This window comes from Impatiens glandulifera, chromosome 1 (genome assembly GCF_907164915.1).
Source record: "Impatiens glandulifera chromosome 1, dImpGla2.1, whole genome shotgun sequence".
NCBI classification, from domain to species: Eukaryota; Viridiplantae; Streptophyta; class Magnoliopsida; order Ericales; family Balsaminaceae; genus Impatiens; species Impatiens glandulifera.
The window spans coordinates 150,197,984-150,213,724 of NC_061862.1; the positions used below are offsets into that span (position 1 = coordinate 150,197,984).

The 15,741-nt window shown below is 30.0% G+C and overlaps 3 protein-coding genes across 3 annotated transcripts; 1 reads left to right on the forward strand and 2 right to left on the reverse strand.

The window, feature by feature from the left end:
- The first annotated feature begins 3,300 nt into the window (after positions 1-3,300).
- On the forward strand, positions 3,301-5,654 carry LOC124920126 (probable serine/threonine-protein kinase PBL7). Its single transcript, XM_047460543.1, has 4 exons — positions 3,301-3,523; positions 4,081-4,274; positions 4,360-4,549; positions 4,645-5,654. Exons 1-4 carry the CDS (start codon positions 3,421-3,423, stop codon positions 5,364-5,366), a joined length of 1,209 nt encoding a protein of 402 aa, XP_047316499.1. The 5' UTR covers positions 3,301-3,420; the 3' UTR covers positions 5,367-5,654.
- A 5,127-nt stretch (positions 5,655-10,781) lies between these two features.
- On the reverse strand, positions 10,782-11,833 carry LOC124920127 (E3 ubiquitin-protein ligase SGR9, amyloplastic-like). Its single transcript, XM_047460544.1, has one exon. The coding sequence runs from the start codon at positions 11,819-11,821 to the stop codon at positions 10,973-10,975; it is 849 nt and encodes a 282-aa protein (XP_047316500.1). The 5' UTR covers positions 11,822-11,833; the 3' UTR covers positions 10,782-10,972.
- Positions 11,834-14,205: 2,372 nt separating this feature from the next.
- On the reverse strand, positions 14,206-15,176 carry LOC124910732 (pathogenesis-related protein 1C-like). Its single transcript, XM_047451414.1, has 2 exons — positions 14,877-15,176; positions 14,206-14,772 (listed from the first exon to the last, which is right to left on the reverse strand). Exons 1-2 carry the CDS (start codon positions 15,174-15,176, stop codon positions 14,206-14,208), a joined length of 867 nt encoding a protein of 288 aa, XP_047307370.1.
- Between the last annotated feature and the right edge of the window lie 565 nt (positions 15,177-15,741).

Sequence of the window (15,741 nt, forward strand, 5' to 3'; positions counted from 1 at the left end):
AACAAATTTATTAAGCACAATTATAACAATTAATTGAAAGTTGTACAAAAATAAAAATAAGAAGTAATTAATTTCATATAATGTTAAAGGTGAAAACACTATTGATGTCGTGAGATCACAAAAAGATATTAGTCATCCATTAAATACTTCTTCAAAATTTCTTTAATTAAAATATAGAAAAACAATTCAAAATATTGTCTATTCAATTTTCCTTTTTTTAGTTTGATTCACCCTCTAATTCATTGAGGACCTTAACATCATTTTTAATAATCTAATAGAATAATGATATGTAGTTTCTTAATACACATTCTTAATTTTGTAATGAATTTGACAATTTCAATATGATGTAAAAATAATTTAAAAAAATCAACCATTTACACAACAAACAATACTTTAATTGGGGACATAACTGTCACTAAATGTAATAACCAATTATAAAATAAAATATCTTATTCATAATTGCAATTTATTGTAACCTGAATTTGACAAGACTACTCAACTCAAGAACAATAATTTCAAATAATTAAAAGAATTTTTATTAATTAGCATATTAAAAAAACTAGATAGGTCATACTCAAACATTATTTATATCTTTACAACTTAATTTCATGGTGAATTATAATATAATAATTTATTGTTATTGTCAATGCCAGAATGAGAGAGGGATCCCACTCATGAATTATGACTCTGGTCAAATGACCAAACCGTGTGTATTGTTCACCCAATCATATAAATAAATAATATATGGCTTATATATATTTCATGTATTTTTATTTTTAAAATGGACCATTTAAAAAAAAATAGTTTAATTTTTTTAATATTATAAAAAAAAACAAATATTGTTTAGTGTAAAGGAGTTTTATTTGAATTTGTTTGTATGTAGATGTGTTCTATTTGAATGAAAATGACTAAATATCCTTATTATTAAACATTTTAAAATGTTGTAGAAATGAAGTAAGTTATTTTAATTAATCACATTTAAAAAAAAAAGTTAAATTTAATAGACTATGAAATATTTGAAAAATAATTACAAATCATTCACATCAAACAAGGTATACATAAATTCATTTTCAAGTAAAATTGTATTGAGTAATAAAATAATTATTTTAAATGTCAAACATTTTTTTTACTAATAGCAATAGTTTATTATACTTGAAACAATAATGATAAATTATACCAAAAAAAACAAATCTTAATTTACTATATATTTAGTGTCATTTATTTTTAGCATTTTCAATATATTATTTCATCCTTCTAATTTTTTGAGTCAATTTTGAATTTCACATTAAGTGGATAAAAGCCTCTAGTTTCTTAAACTTAACCAAACTCATTAGAAAAAAAAAAAAAAAAAAAAAATTAAGATAAAGAAGGCATTAGAGTTCTAAAGGACAAATTTTAGCTTATTTCCTTATTGTTGATAAACAACATTGAACAAATGTTAGTTAGGTTTAGGTACTATTTTAGTATATAAAGATAATACATATTTTTTTTGTATGGATTCACAATAAATATTTGTTTCTATTTTGTCATAATCATGTTGAAGAATATTCTAACCTCTAGAGACAACCTTAAAAATTAGTAAATAAGATCAAAGTCACATAATGTTTGTTTGGTCCTTGGTTATTTCTAAATAGTTTAGTTATTTTTATGAAAATAATCAGTTTAAAATAAATGGTTTAATAAAACCACAAGATATAAATTAATATAATTAATATTTATTATTTTAAAATATTAAAAATAAATAATTTGGTTACAAATAATAATTTATTATTTCAATTGACAATTTAACTAAAAAGTTGATTAATGATTAGATATTGACTTATTTAAATTTAATATAATTTTAACTCCCATGTTTTATCAAAATCAATATGATAGCTTTTGATTAAACAAATGAACATTATAATTTGCCTTGAGTTAGGAGATGTTTTTGTATTTGTGTTTTATTTTCATAGTTTGTAACCAGTTTTTTTTTATTTTACTTTGATGTTATGTTTGTGTGGTTTGTGGCTTCAATTTTAAAGATTTTTTTTTATGTTTTAAATGATTTTAATTGTGATTTGATGCTCAAACTTTCATCGTTTTTACCCATGAAGTTTCAATTTTAAATTATGTCCTGAGTTTTGATTTATTACCATTTTTGTCATTTGAGAGTTTTTTCAAAGAGACAAAACAAAAATTGTCTTACAAAAATGGTCTTACTTTAACTGACAATTTTTTAATTAATTTATTAAGTTGATAGAAGAAATGATATTTAGATTTAAACAAATGAATTTATTTCTTCGCAACACAACTTTCTCCTCCTCATACATACATCGAGATTTTGACCCCTACATGCGGTCACTCTTGTCGATTTAATCTTCAACCTCAAACGAGTGAACTCAATTATGTTCAATCTCTCGCGACTTTGAGCAGACCCAATTGTTCAGGGAGATTAAACGAAATGAAATTCGGTTGTTCAGAGTTAAAGATGAAATCGATAATCGCCACACCCTTTAAGGGTCAAAAACGTAAATTTATGTGTCGATGAGGAGAAGTCGCAAATTGAGAAAACATTTTTCTAAAATTTAATTCATTTCATTTAACTTGGTAATATAGAAAATAAAAAATGTCAATAAGAGACGTTGTTTATTTGAAACAAAATCCCAAATAACTAAAATAACATAGTTTAATTTTATACTACACAAATCATAATTCAAACCAGTGGGTGAAAACAATATTGGGACGAAACATTTTCATTATGTAATGACTATTTAAAAAAATTACAATTTAATAGTAAATTATTCCATTTCAACTAAAATATCAAAGTATTTCTATTTTATATATATTAAATTTTAATTTAAAAAAAAATTATATTTAATATTTAAAAATCTCAAACAACTAATTTAAAAAATTATATTTAATATTTAAAAATCTCAAACAACTAACCTCCTAAACTCTCAAGTTTAAAAAATACTTTTTAAGAAGAAAAAAAAAATCACATGTTCAATTTCATATAAAACGTATTAAGTTTGAGTAACAAATCAACACGATTTTTTTTATTTGAACAATCTCTATTATGTTAGTTAGAGTATTTTTTTTATAAAAGACAATTAAATTTGAATTAAACAAAAAATAATCATTTATATTAGTCAATAAATAAGCATTATAAAATAGTGGTATTCATTACATGATATATTAATACTTAAAAGAATATAAAGTAAAAAAAAAAAGTAGAAAAACAATAACAACTGGCATAGAAAGCAGGCCAAGGACCAAGTCTAGAGAGAAAGCAATTGAATCGACACCTTCAACTATTTACTGATCCCAAAAAGAGTGTTCTTTTGCACAAATTTTACATTTTCATCATCATTTTCTAACGATAATCCATCTCCCTTCTCTCTCTCTCATCACTCTCTCGTTCATCTTCATCGGAGTACGCGGATGGGCTGGTTTCCTTGTTCTGGACAATCGGACCACTTAGCCAAGAATAATCGGAAGAAGTTTAAGAATAAGCATGCGCTTGATCCGATCCAGCCTACTTCAGGTATTATATCCCTGCTGCAATTCTGCACCAATCCCATTTTTTATATTATTCTTTATCGTGATTTGTGATCCTCCTTTTCCGTTTTTTTATCCCTCTAATTTCATATTTAGGTTAACCAAAATTTGTTGGATCTGATGATTTCCAGTGTATATTCTCTCCCTTTTTGATTCCCAAGGGGTGAATTATACAATTGAACAATTTTCACTGTTCTGCATTTGCTATTGTTCCACTTTTAAGAGAAAAGAAAGGCAGATACTCTTATTGTCAAGATTTAGGGAAATTTGTTTAGGTTGTGAAGCTCATGAATTGTGGAGTCAACTATTTTGTATGTGATTACATAGTAGCTTCTGAATCAGATTGAGCTAAATACATGTTAGAGTTGTGCAATCAAGTATTCGATTCCATCTAGAAACGCTTTGAATGGCTGTGGGTATCAGGCTAATTTTCCTTAATTAAAAGAAAAAAGAATTGTGTAATCAAGTTTTCATAGGATTAGATATGATGGAACATGAATTTGAAATTTATCATCAAGCAAGCTATCTTGTTTACTTTTTCAGAGAAACTAAATGCAAGTTCTTCTTTCAAAGCTAAGGAGCCTGCGAAAGATGGTGGAGGGTCGACACATATTGCAGCCCAGACATTTGCATTTAGAGAACTTGCTGCTGCTACTAAGAATTTCAGGGGAGAATGTCTTCTCGGAGAAGGAGGATTTGGAAGAGTATATAAAGGGAGATTGGAGAGTTCTAATCAGGTTTCAAGTTATACCATGGTTTTTGTTTTTTGTTTTTCAATACAGAAACACAATATGGAGAAAATCTGATGTTTTGATTTAACAGGTTGTAGCAATAAAACAACTCGATCGGAATGGATTACAAGGAAACAGAGAATTCTTAGTTGAAGTGTTGATGTTAAGTCTGCTTCATCATCCAAATCTCGTTAGTCTAATTGGTTACTGTGCGGATGGAGATCAAAGACTTTTAGTTTATGAATACATGTCACTTGGATGTTTAGAAGATCATCTTCATGGTAAGGTTAATTACAAATAACAAGGAAAAAAACCAAACTTTCCTTTTATCCAGTCTCAACTAATAATAATAACATCAGATGTTTATATCATTCAGATATTTCTCCTGGCAAGAAACGACTGGATTGGAACACGAGAATGAAAATAGCAGCCGGGGCAGCTAAAGGGTTAGAATATCTACACGACAAAGCAAGCCCTCCTGTTATATACCGAGATTTAAAATGCTCGAATATTTTGCTCGACGAGAAGTTTAATCCCAAGCTATCTGATTTCGGTTTAGCCAAACTCGGGCCAGTAGGAGACAATACCCATGTCTCGACTAGGGTTATGGGTACGTATGGATATTGTGCTCCTGAATATGCAATGACAGGTCAGTTGACTTTGAAATCGGATGTGTATAGTTTTGGAGTTGTTCTTTTAGAGATCATAACCGGAAGAAAAGCTATTGACAATTCAAAAACTGGAGGAGAACATAATCTGGTAGCTTGGGCTAGACCTTTGTTTAAAGATAGAAGGAAATTCTGTCAGATGTCGGATCCTCTTCTTCAAGGTCAATATCCGTCAAGGGGTTTATATCAAGCTCTTGCGGTTGCAGCTATGTGTGTTCAAGAACAACCGAATATGAGGCCAGTTATAGCTGATGTTGTGACGGCTTTGAGTTATCTTGCTTCTCAAAAGTATGATCCTGAAACTCAGCCAATTCAAAACGGACATTGGTCTCCTTCAACTCCAACTAGAAACCGTGAAAAGAGGCTTACTAGCGGTGGCAGCAGTAGCGGTAGTGGCTACGAAAGAGACCGAACCAGAAAACTTATGTAAGTTGTTGTTTTCGAGTTGTGGGGATACATATGAATCTTTCTTGTTTTCATACCTGGAGAAAGAGTAATATTTATTTACATTTTGATGAAATGGTTGTGTGTATGTATGTATGTATTTATGGCTTGTTTATTGAGACAATTTTTGTTTTTTTTTACCTAAGGTTTAGCAATTTATGTTGTTTGATTGTACAGAGTTATATTATTGTCTATATTCAGTGATTTGTTGGGTTATGTAAGAGATAAACAATGATGATATTTTGCAATATGCAGTTTCTTGTTTTTGACATACTTATTTGATATTGTTTCTAAATTCTAATTGTGAGTTTAACTTTATGTTTAGAAATTTAATTTTTTTTCTTTCTTTTTATAAGAAGTTTGCATTACTCTTAGTCATGTCATAGTGAGAAAGGGTGAGTTGAATGTTTATATTATTTTCTTTTAATTAGAATTTTATTTATTTTTTAAACAAAAAATATTTTAATTAATGTATTGAGTCATGTAATCAATCAAAAATATTTTAAGTATGATTGGATTAGAAAGAAAAAAAGCTTAGGGGTTAGTTGACTTATAAATTTACTAATAAATTGACTTATTTGCATTAATGTGATGTCCGATTAATAATTAAATATTATAATAAATTTGTTTTTAAACTTTATTTATTATAAAAATTAATTTGAAATTATTATTCAGATTATTGTGTCATTTTGACTTTATCTTGACTTTATCTGATATAGATTTTTTTTTTATATTCTGAATTAAATTATTAATTCTATATAAAAATATTTGAGATTGGTTAAAATTAGAGTGAACCAATAAATATTATTAAATTTATTAATATATTCATAAAATTGTAAAATATTATTTTATTTAAAGTATTACATCATTTTCATAACTCTTTTATTCATTTTTTTTTGGAAAAAAAGTTTAGTTACTTCTTAACAAGTTTAAATACAATTTGGATGCTAGAATTTTTAATCGATTCATATGGAATTCAAGCTTTCACATATTTAACAATTTGATAAGACTAAAATCTATTTTTCTCTTATTTATCTTCTTCTTCTGGGTTCTTCCTCATCTCGATGTTGATGTAATTATCTTTTGAGCTCTATCTTAAATTTTGTGCGAGTTCATCACTCGAAGACTTGGGTGCAGTTCATCACTCGAAGCCTTGTCTTAAATTTTGGGCGCAGTTCATCTCGACTGACTATTTGAAGAAAAAGACTAAGTATGACTAACTGAGGATGAAAAATTGAAAATAAAGTCAAGAATTCAGTTTTGTACATAGGTGAAATGTATGTTTTGCTCCTACTAACATTATTTTGTTCTTTAGATGAAATTGATATCCTTTGAATGATTGTTTGTTAGATTGACATAGTTTTATATGATTTGGATAATTAATACATTGTTAATTAATAATTTTATTTTTTATGTTTTATTTTTTCAGTTTAATATTAGAATGAGTTAGTGTTGTGTTTTAATTTTCAAACTTACTCATCAAGTTTGAGAGAGATTATAATTATTATTTTTCATTGTTATTAGGCTATCATAATTAAGTGAGAAGTATTGTAATATTAGAATGTGTAAGTTTGAAAATCAAACATAATTAGGATAGGCTAATAACAATAAAAAAAAAAATTATAATCTCTCTCAACCTTAATGTATAATGTATAGGTTTGAAATTTGAAGCATAACATTAACTCATTCCACATTAAACCAAAAAAATGAAATGATAAATCATCTACTTTTACATCAAATTAGGTTAGTCTACAAAACAAATCATTCAAAGGATATCTGATTTATTTAAATAACAAAATAATGTCAATATGAGTAAAACATACATTTTACATATATACAAAATGACCTCTTGACTTTATTTTCATCCTTAATCGGTTAGTCAGTCATACTTAGTCTTTTTTCTCAAATAGTTAATCCAGATGAAGTAAGCTCAAAATTTTGAGACAAGACTAAGTCTAGTGATGAATAGTGGCCAAGGTTTCGATGAACTGCGCTTAAGACTAAAAGATTTTACTATTTAAGATTGTTAATTTAGGGTTTTTAATTTTTAATTTAATTTATATATTTTTAATACGTGATAATTAAAACTATTTAATTAAAATTTAAAATTGTAAATCGTTTTGATCCCGCTCTTACGTCGTCTTCCCCACCAATGGCGGCAAGAACGATTATCACACGCCAGGAAGCGAATCATAGGAATGCTGATGGAAAGCTAGAAGATCAGCTTCATCCGATCCCACTGCGACGATGAAAACGACCATACGTTAAAGAACAATAACACTTCAACCATCATTGGCTCAACAGAAACTCCAATCTGTACAAGTAGCGGTTTCAGCAGGTAAGGGAGACGTCGCAGGAAAGAGAATTGCATCTGTGAGTTCAAACGATAAGAGTGATTGTCTGATAAAGCTGTTCCGAGCGATTTAGAATGCCTTTGCTGCTGCAGCTGCTGTCAGATCGGGGAAAGGGCGAATCTCGAACTGAAAGGTAGTGTATCGATTCCTTTTGTTTTCATGTTTTCTTCGCAATAAGTATTCATGTCCTTATGCTTGATTAGTGGACTTTTCGTCTTTCTGATCCTTCAGTTATAAAAACGCTTATAGACAAGTTTATGGATTTTCCTTTGCTGGTTTTTCTTTATGAAATACTTCCGTATCAGCTTCTTAATGCTAGCTATACACACATTTTTGTACTTCTTAATCATTGGTATATATCTGAATCATAATCCAGGTTTGGAACTAGATTGGTCGATATCTGAAGAGCAAAAAGAGAAAGGTTAGGACTGAAAAATCATGTAGTTTCTATTAGGTTTGACTTGTCTGTGCCTGTTGATGAATGATGATGAAGAAATCTAGGTTATCCCTGTTTAAGACAAACATTTTCACAAGGAAGATGAAGAAGAAGAATTAAGGTATGCTTGTCTGCTACATTTTTAGGGTTCTTATTTGTTTAATTCAGTTGATAAAATCTGATCCTTTAAAATATCTGGTGTTGTATATATATATATATATAGGTTCTCTCAAACTCTATCCTGATCCACATCACATGTGTTAATTCAGGTAAGTCCTTTCAGACTAATTAAACTTATTACTATACTCTTTGATGATTTCGATAAGATTATCCTTAGCAATATTAGGGTTCATCATCCTTAGCTTTAAGTGAAGACAAATGGGCTCTGCTCTGCTCTGCTCTGCTCTGCTCTTCTATCATTACTGTTTCCTTAATTGAGATCCAACCTTAATCATGTTCTCTCTAGCATGCTGATGCATTTGGCAATTGGAAACCATTACCAATGCCATGGGATCATCAATATGATGATCTTCTTCTCCATCTTCACTTTTTCTCTCTGAAGCCCTTGAACTTGGAGAAGTGCTAAAAAGTTCAAAAAAAGGGAAAGAATAATATTCTCTTTTTTCATAACAAATTGAAAATGTTTCCTACCTGGGGTCATTTGTCTTTGATGACTGATCCAATTCTGTATACAAATTGTGTTTTCTGAGCTCTGAAGAGGAGTTGTTGAGGGTCTCGAGCTTCTTCTTTAGGAACATTAGCTTCTTCTCGACTCTGTTTCTTAACTTGATTTCTTCCTTCACCTGCCTCTCTAACTCTATTAGCTGCCATTCCAGAGATGGAGAAAAAATCCATTATCTTGGAAAGGTCTCTTACGTTATGCAAAATGGAGAGAAAGAGAAAGAACCTTGTTTTCCATTTGATCTGCCTCATATTTGGCAGTCTTAGAAGCTGCTCTCTCTGCTATTAATCTTCCACGAAGACTCTCCACAATTCTCAAAGCATCAAATTCTTCCATCTTTTCCACACTGAAAATGTAGAAAACTAGCTTAAAAGAAAACTACCCATAACTTACCTTCAATTGGGATTACATCATACAGCTCTGAATTTGGACTCTCTCTTTCTGATAACATAAAATGGACAATAACTTTTACCTCTTCCTTGTATGCAACGGTTTCACAAACTCCTAACTGCCCTTTTAATTGCTGATTTAATGATACTGTCCCTTTTTCTTGCTCCCATTCCTTATTATAATAATAATAATAATAGATTTTATTTTATTTAGTAAGCTAATATGACCAAATTCATGATCTTTCACTTAGGGATCTAAATAAATAGACGTTGGTCAGTCTTAAAGAGCCGAAATCGAGTTCGTTTAAAATTTGAAAATTTAAACTAGTCAAGTTAAAGCTTTTAGAATTTTGACTCGTTAGTTCGCGAACATGTTCGTTTAGAGGCTCGTTTCATATTTACTAATAAATTAATATTTAATACCCATAAAAATGTCAAGCTCTTCACATAACTTAAAGTCTTCTTCTAAGTTGTAAACTAGTTTAAACGAGCTGAGCTCAAGCAGCTTGTGACTAAATACATACGAGCTGAGTTCGAGCTCTAATAAAAGTTTGAGCTCCATCCCGAATATATGTTAAACGAACCGAGCTTGAGTTTGGAACTGTTTGGCTTTGCTTGGCTCGTTTACAACATACTTTCACTTAATCGTGTTTTTAATATGAATTGAATCCTAGACCTATTATTTGTTAGACAAAACTTTTTTGATACTTATTAGTTAGTATCGGATTAATAATGTAGTCTTTGTTACCTGCTTTGGGCATAAATCTCAATTTGGACAAGAAATACAATGTTTTTTAAATATATTGAAATAAGTTGTGACTTTGAGACATAATTTGAATGGAAATAAATTCCTTGATATTTTCTTGTTCAAAACTTAGGTACAGTTAGTAAGGTTGAAGCACACACCTAAGGTCACACCCTTCATAAGTCACCCCAACCCTTTTCCTAGTTAAAAAAAATCAAAATAAATATTTATATGGTTTGAGCTTATAAGTTTAAAACTTTCTAGTAAGTAACTGCAATTATTTTTATAATTTTTAACAATATAATAAAAAGAAAGGAACTTAATCAAATGTATCATATTTATGAACTTTTGGTTAAGGGTAGGATTCACGTGGAAGCAACTATGTCAATTACATCTTTCTTATATAATATTTTTTTATAATATATATTTTATTTTATTATAAAATATATTTTTTGAAATATTTTTTAATAAGATTACTAGTTTTAATTTATATATATATATATATATATATTCTATTATAATTGTTAAATTTAAGGATAATTTTAAATAAATTATTTTTAAATTTGTAATAAGATTAAAAATTCTAATTTCGTTTTAATACATTTTATTTAGAATAAATATTTTGAGACAGTGATTTTATTTTAACTTTTTAATAATATTAAAAATTCTAAATTTATATTTTTTTTAGTTATAAATTATAATATATTATTAAAAAATATAATATATATTTTTTTAAATTATTATGAACTTATAAAATATTTAAAATATCCATAATACATTTTACCAAATTCACATAAATAGAAAAGTGTTTATTAATAATGTTCCTATATCATGAATATGTTGATTTCCATCCATCACAAAAGCATAAATTGATGATGACGATGTCGTATAAAATAAGATCTTAAGCAAATAATTATATCTAACATGATATATAATTATATGACACTGATATTCCAACTTCCATCCAAATTTCCTTTATTCCTTTCCTATACGCATTCCCTGTAGCAATTAACAACAGTACCAGCTGCCTTATTAGCTATAATCTCCCACAATCTTTCAATCTCTCCAAATACATCATCTGATGGAAGCCTAAACCGGCAACAAGGACAACTATTTCTTTTCTTCAACCACGGCAATATACAGATCCAATGAAACAAATGCCCACAAGGCAATTTACACACATCTCTTCCTTTTCCCATTTCCTCTTTACACACTACACATTCTCTCCCTCCTTCAACAGCCACCGACGGCAGTGCCACCACAGCCGCCGCCGCCGCCCCAACTTCCTTACTCCTTGAAAAACCCATCAAATACAAAAACCTCCGGCACTTACCCACCATCATTACATACCTGCTTAACACAGTAATGTTCGAAAGTCCGGCGTAGGATAGTGTCAACATGTTGCCGGAGATGTACTTACAGAGAACTTGACGCCAATCTGATATTGGAGTTTCTAGTGAAAGTGGGTTGTGTTGCCGGATCTCACATAGGAGGAGGAGGAGAAGGACGGCGTCGAGATTATGGAGGTTGGAGTACTTTGCTGATGGGGCGGCGGATGTGGGGTGGAGGAGAAGAGATAGGGGGGAGAGAGTAGAGAGGAGATGATGGGCTATGAGGATTGATTTTTGAGAGAGGGAGAGAGAGTTGAGGTGGTGGAGGGTTAAGGAGAATAGAGAGGGAGATGAGACTACGGCGGTGATCCGGCAGCAGTGACGGTGGAAGAGTGAGGAGATGGAAATGGTGAAGTTGGAAAGTTGGGGAGGGGAGAGAGATGAAAGTGTAGCTATGATTGTGAATTCGGTAGCTTTTGGGTCTTTTTCTTCTTCCTCGGCCATATCATGGGATCATGTGCACCAGCCAGCCAGCCAGGCTTTAATATATATAGGGGATTATTAGAAACCTTTTAAATCAACATAGAGATGGAATAAAGCTAACTAATGCTGTCAATTCAATCAATGTTAGGCATGAGAATGTTAAATTCTCAGTAAAAACATGTTCAAGGATAAAGACAATTGGATATGTTTTGTTTAAAGAAAAACAAAACAAAATGGAGAAGGTAGAGAGAATAATGATGGGTATCATTTCTCTCTATATAATAAGGCAAAAGAGAACAAACATATATTAGAAAAGAGAGAACCATTGGGGGGCCATTATGGACTACAAAGCAACATCTCAATAATACACTGCTACACTCTTAAAAGGTCTATAATTTATGTGTTATGAAGATAAAAAGTGACAATTTTGTCCTCAAGACAAACAAGAGGATGGGATTCAATAAATATTAACAATTTTTTTTTTTTTTTTATCTATTTGGGTCAATATTTTATTAGAAATATATGGCCTCAACTTAATTGTATTGTAAATTTTATTTTATTTTGTAAATGCTCTAGCTGTAAAGAGTACACGAGTTAATGCTATCTTTCACTGAGTTACGAGTCTTCACGATAGTGGATCATTTTTAAGAGTTCAAAATAAAGTTAATGTTTTGAAATTTTTGGCACATTATATGTGCTCATCTCTATTTGAAGAATTCAAATATTGATGTTTTTTTTAATTTCTTTTATGCTTGTATATGTTTATTATTGTTAAAAGAGACGGTGTAGAGTATAGAGCCTTAGTTTATACTCCAATGTCGGATAAATGGTAAGAATCTGCTTGATTTGATCAAAGTTGAAGTGGAATATCATGCTTTGGTTTTTACAAACCCTTCAACTATAATTAAGCAAAAGCACAAGGAATAATAAAAAGTAGATCTCACCATTTCTTAATTTCCTAGAATAATAATATTATTAATTACATGTAGTATGCATTTATCATAAAGTACTATGACTATAAAAGTTTTTAGAATTTTAAGAAAGTATTAAGAAGTATCAAGTTATTATGTTCCTATTTCAACTTATGATATTTTTTTTAAGTAGAAATTATACATAAAAATTGTGTTCTCCACTGGCACACTGTCTTGACCATTATTCAAATTTTGGGCCTCAATGAAAATTTGTTGGATGCCTTATATATCTATATAAAAATGATGAATCAAATATATTTCTCGATTCAATAGAAACTCAAAGAGATGAATAAATAAGTCTCAAACAAGGAGATAGATAAAAAATAAGTCCGATTTGATTCCATCTATTATTCCTAATCCTAAATAAAATGTAGGGATCTATATGTAAACATAATATCTATTTAGATACTATATACGCACAAATGACTTTTGATAGACACTATTTTTCCAACTTTATTACAATAGTGAATTATGTAATCTTAAATATATATTTTTTAATTTGATTGTGAGTTATATATAAAATTAATTAATTAGTAAATAATACCAACTAACATCTACAAACTCAAAATAATTAATTGATTATTTAAATATCAAATTTATGAACAATTTACAAAGTAATAAAAAAATTCAATGAACATGTGTGGTTTGTTAAGGGTCACTACAAAGTTAAAGTTAAAGTCTTTTGAGTTTCTAAAAGATGAGTATTATAGTAGAAAAAAATGATTAGATTACTGAAACAGTATCAGAATAATCTTTACCAAATATTCTAAGCGTCAAATAAAAGTAACGCGGTAAAAGATTATGCCAAAAATAATAAATCATTTCAATATATGACCGAAATAGAGATCATACAAATTATAAGAGAATACCTAAAAAAAATGTTTTTATATGGACCAATCTCAATAATACTTTTATTGAAAAACCACTAAGTTAGCTCAAGTGACAAATATAGTTTTTAAGAGACTAAATGTCAATGGTTTTATTCTCATTTAAAATCAACTTGAGAGTATTATTCGAATTATAAAAATTCGAGACGGAAAATTCGACCCTAATAAACAGGACAGGATAAGACGCCGAATTGAACCAAACGCATGCTAGTAAAGCCATAAGAATAGTCACTAAAAAATTACTTTCAAACTCTATCAATTTTGTTTTAAAGGGAGATAGCCTAAAATAGTTAAAAGTTGTAAATGAAGATATATGTATATTTATGTTTTTGTAGAAACGTTGTGTTCCTTTTTTAGTCAGAACTTAGGAAGGCTAAAGATATCTCCTCTTAAAAGAGGGAATATATTCATCGTATGTGTTTAAAAAATATAATTAATTGACTGAAATGAATATTTATTCTACATGAACATAATTACATGTATATACATATAATCCAGTAGTAAAATCAGAAGGTAAATTTATACAAGTGGTAATTAAGTCCTGGATTTAGGGTTTAGGCGTACGGGGTCTCCTATAATTCCTCCTGTGCACACGCCTTTTTCTGCCAGTGCGAGCTTGATTCGGCTGTTGGGTACTCTGCATTGTAAAAATTGGTTTTTGAGTTTCTTGAGTTTGTTGCAGCTGTTGGTCAATGATATTTGGCAACGATGGAATAGATACTTGTTGCCCCGGAATCAATGGAAGCGGTTGTGTCGTCATTTGTGTAGGCGGTTCTGTCGTCATTGGTGGAGGAGGAAGTACGGTTGGTGGTGGTGGAGGAAGTTCGGTTGGTGGTGGTGGAGGAAGTTCGGTTGGTGGTGGCGGTGGATGAGAAGGAGTTCCGCAGTCCAATGGCCAAAATGGATTCTCGCCGACGTAATTTCCTGGTGGGTCGTATGAGCATACGACTATGAATCCTTTTTGGTTGTTGCATGTGTAGTTTCCGCAGCCTATCCGAGTGGTGCTTCTCCAGACGACCTGCGTGTAATGCCCACACATGCAATCGCTGGTCTCAGGCTGGCACATACACTTGTGCAACTCAAGATCAAAGTTTTTCTCCTCTGCCGCCCATACCTAAACACAACAATAACAAGAACAGTCTATTTAATAGATTAAGTACTTAACGATTCTTATCATTTTTCAATATACATGAAATGAAATGGTTCTATTATTAAAACCTGTGTAATATGGGTGGGAGAATCTTCATTGTACAATTCCCACATAATGTTTTCGCCATAATTTGAGAGTGAATGAACAAAGGGATTACAATCATCGGCTCGTTGGCTAGCCCAGTATTGTGCAAAAGTTGCCAATGTAGGATCCCAACTTAAAGGAGGAATCCCTCTCTCGGAACGAATCTGATTGTGGGCGTCTACATATTCTTGAGCATCTGGGGTTAATTGGCCGCTGCTGCTTTGGGAAAAGATACAAAGGCAAATAAAGAAGACAAAGAAGATCCTGATCTGCAGATTCGACATTGAAAACGACTCTTGTTTTTTGTTTTGTTTTTTTTTGTTGTTGCCCACCCCTCTCCCTCAGGAAATAATGTGGGAAAGGAGATAAAGATTGGTTGGTTGGTTGGTTTATTCTTATGTGGGATTTCACAATATGCAGGGCATGTATCAATATAGCCTATCCTATAATTAGACTATTTTCTCTCAATCCAATAATCAAATTAGTCTAAATATGGCATACATATATATAGTATTAATACAAGTTTTAAACATCCTCCTCTCATATGCATTAGAGAAATATTTATGCTTGTGTAATTATTTGATTTAAAATCCCAAATTCTATATCTTTTAGTGGTTTTTTGTTCCATGTTTCCTCTAATATTTTGCATCAATTTTCTCTCATTTTTTTCCCATAAAAGTACAACTTTCAATGGTAATTATTGGTGAGTTTTAGAATTTAAAATTGTTAAAATTTGGAATTAAGTCTTAAAATTTTACTTATTATAAGATTTTAGAACAAATTATTTAAGTAAAATTTTGAATTGTTAAAATCTTAACTTTTATAAATAATTTTAACTTTACAATTTTA

Excerpts from the sequence above, each read along its gene's own strand:
- LOC124920126 (XM_047460543.1), top strand. The coding sequence starts at position 3,421 with ATGGGCTGGTTTCCTTGTTCTGGACAATCGGACCACTTAGCCAAGAAT. Across the intron at positions 3,524-4,080 it reads TCCGATCCAGCCTACTTCAG|AGAAACTAAATGCAAGTTCT; the intron begins GTATTATATCCC and ends TTACTTTTTCAG. Across the intron at positions 4,275-4,359 it reads GATTGGAGAGTTCTAATCAG|GTTGTAGCAATAAAACAACT; the intron begins GTTTCAAGTTAT and ends TTGATTTAACAG.
- LOC124920127 (XM_047460544.1), bottom strand. The coding sequence starts at position 11,821 with ATGGCCGAGGAAGAAGAAAAAGACCCAAAAGCTACCGAATTCACAATC.
- LOC124910732 (XM_047451414.1), bottom strand. The coding sequence starts at position 15,176 with ATGTCGAATCTGCAGATCAGGATCTTCTTTGTCTTCTTTATTTGCCTT. Across the intron at positions 14,773-14,876 it reads CTCCCACCCATATTACACAG|GTATGGGCGGCAGAGGAGAA; the intron begins GTTTTAATAATA and ends TGTTGTGTTTAG.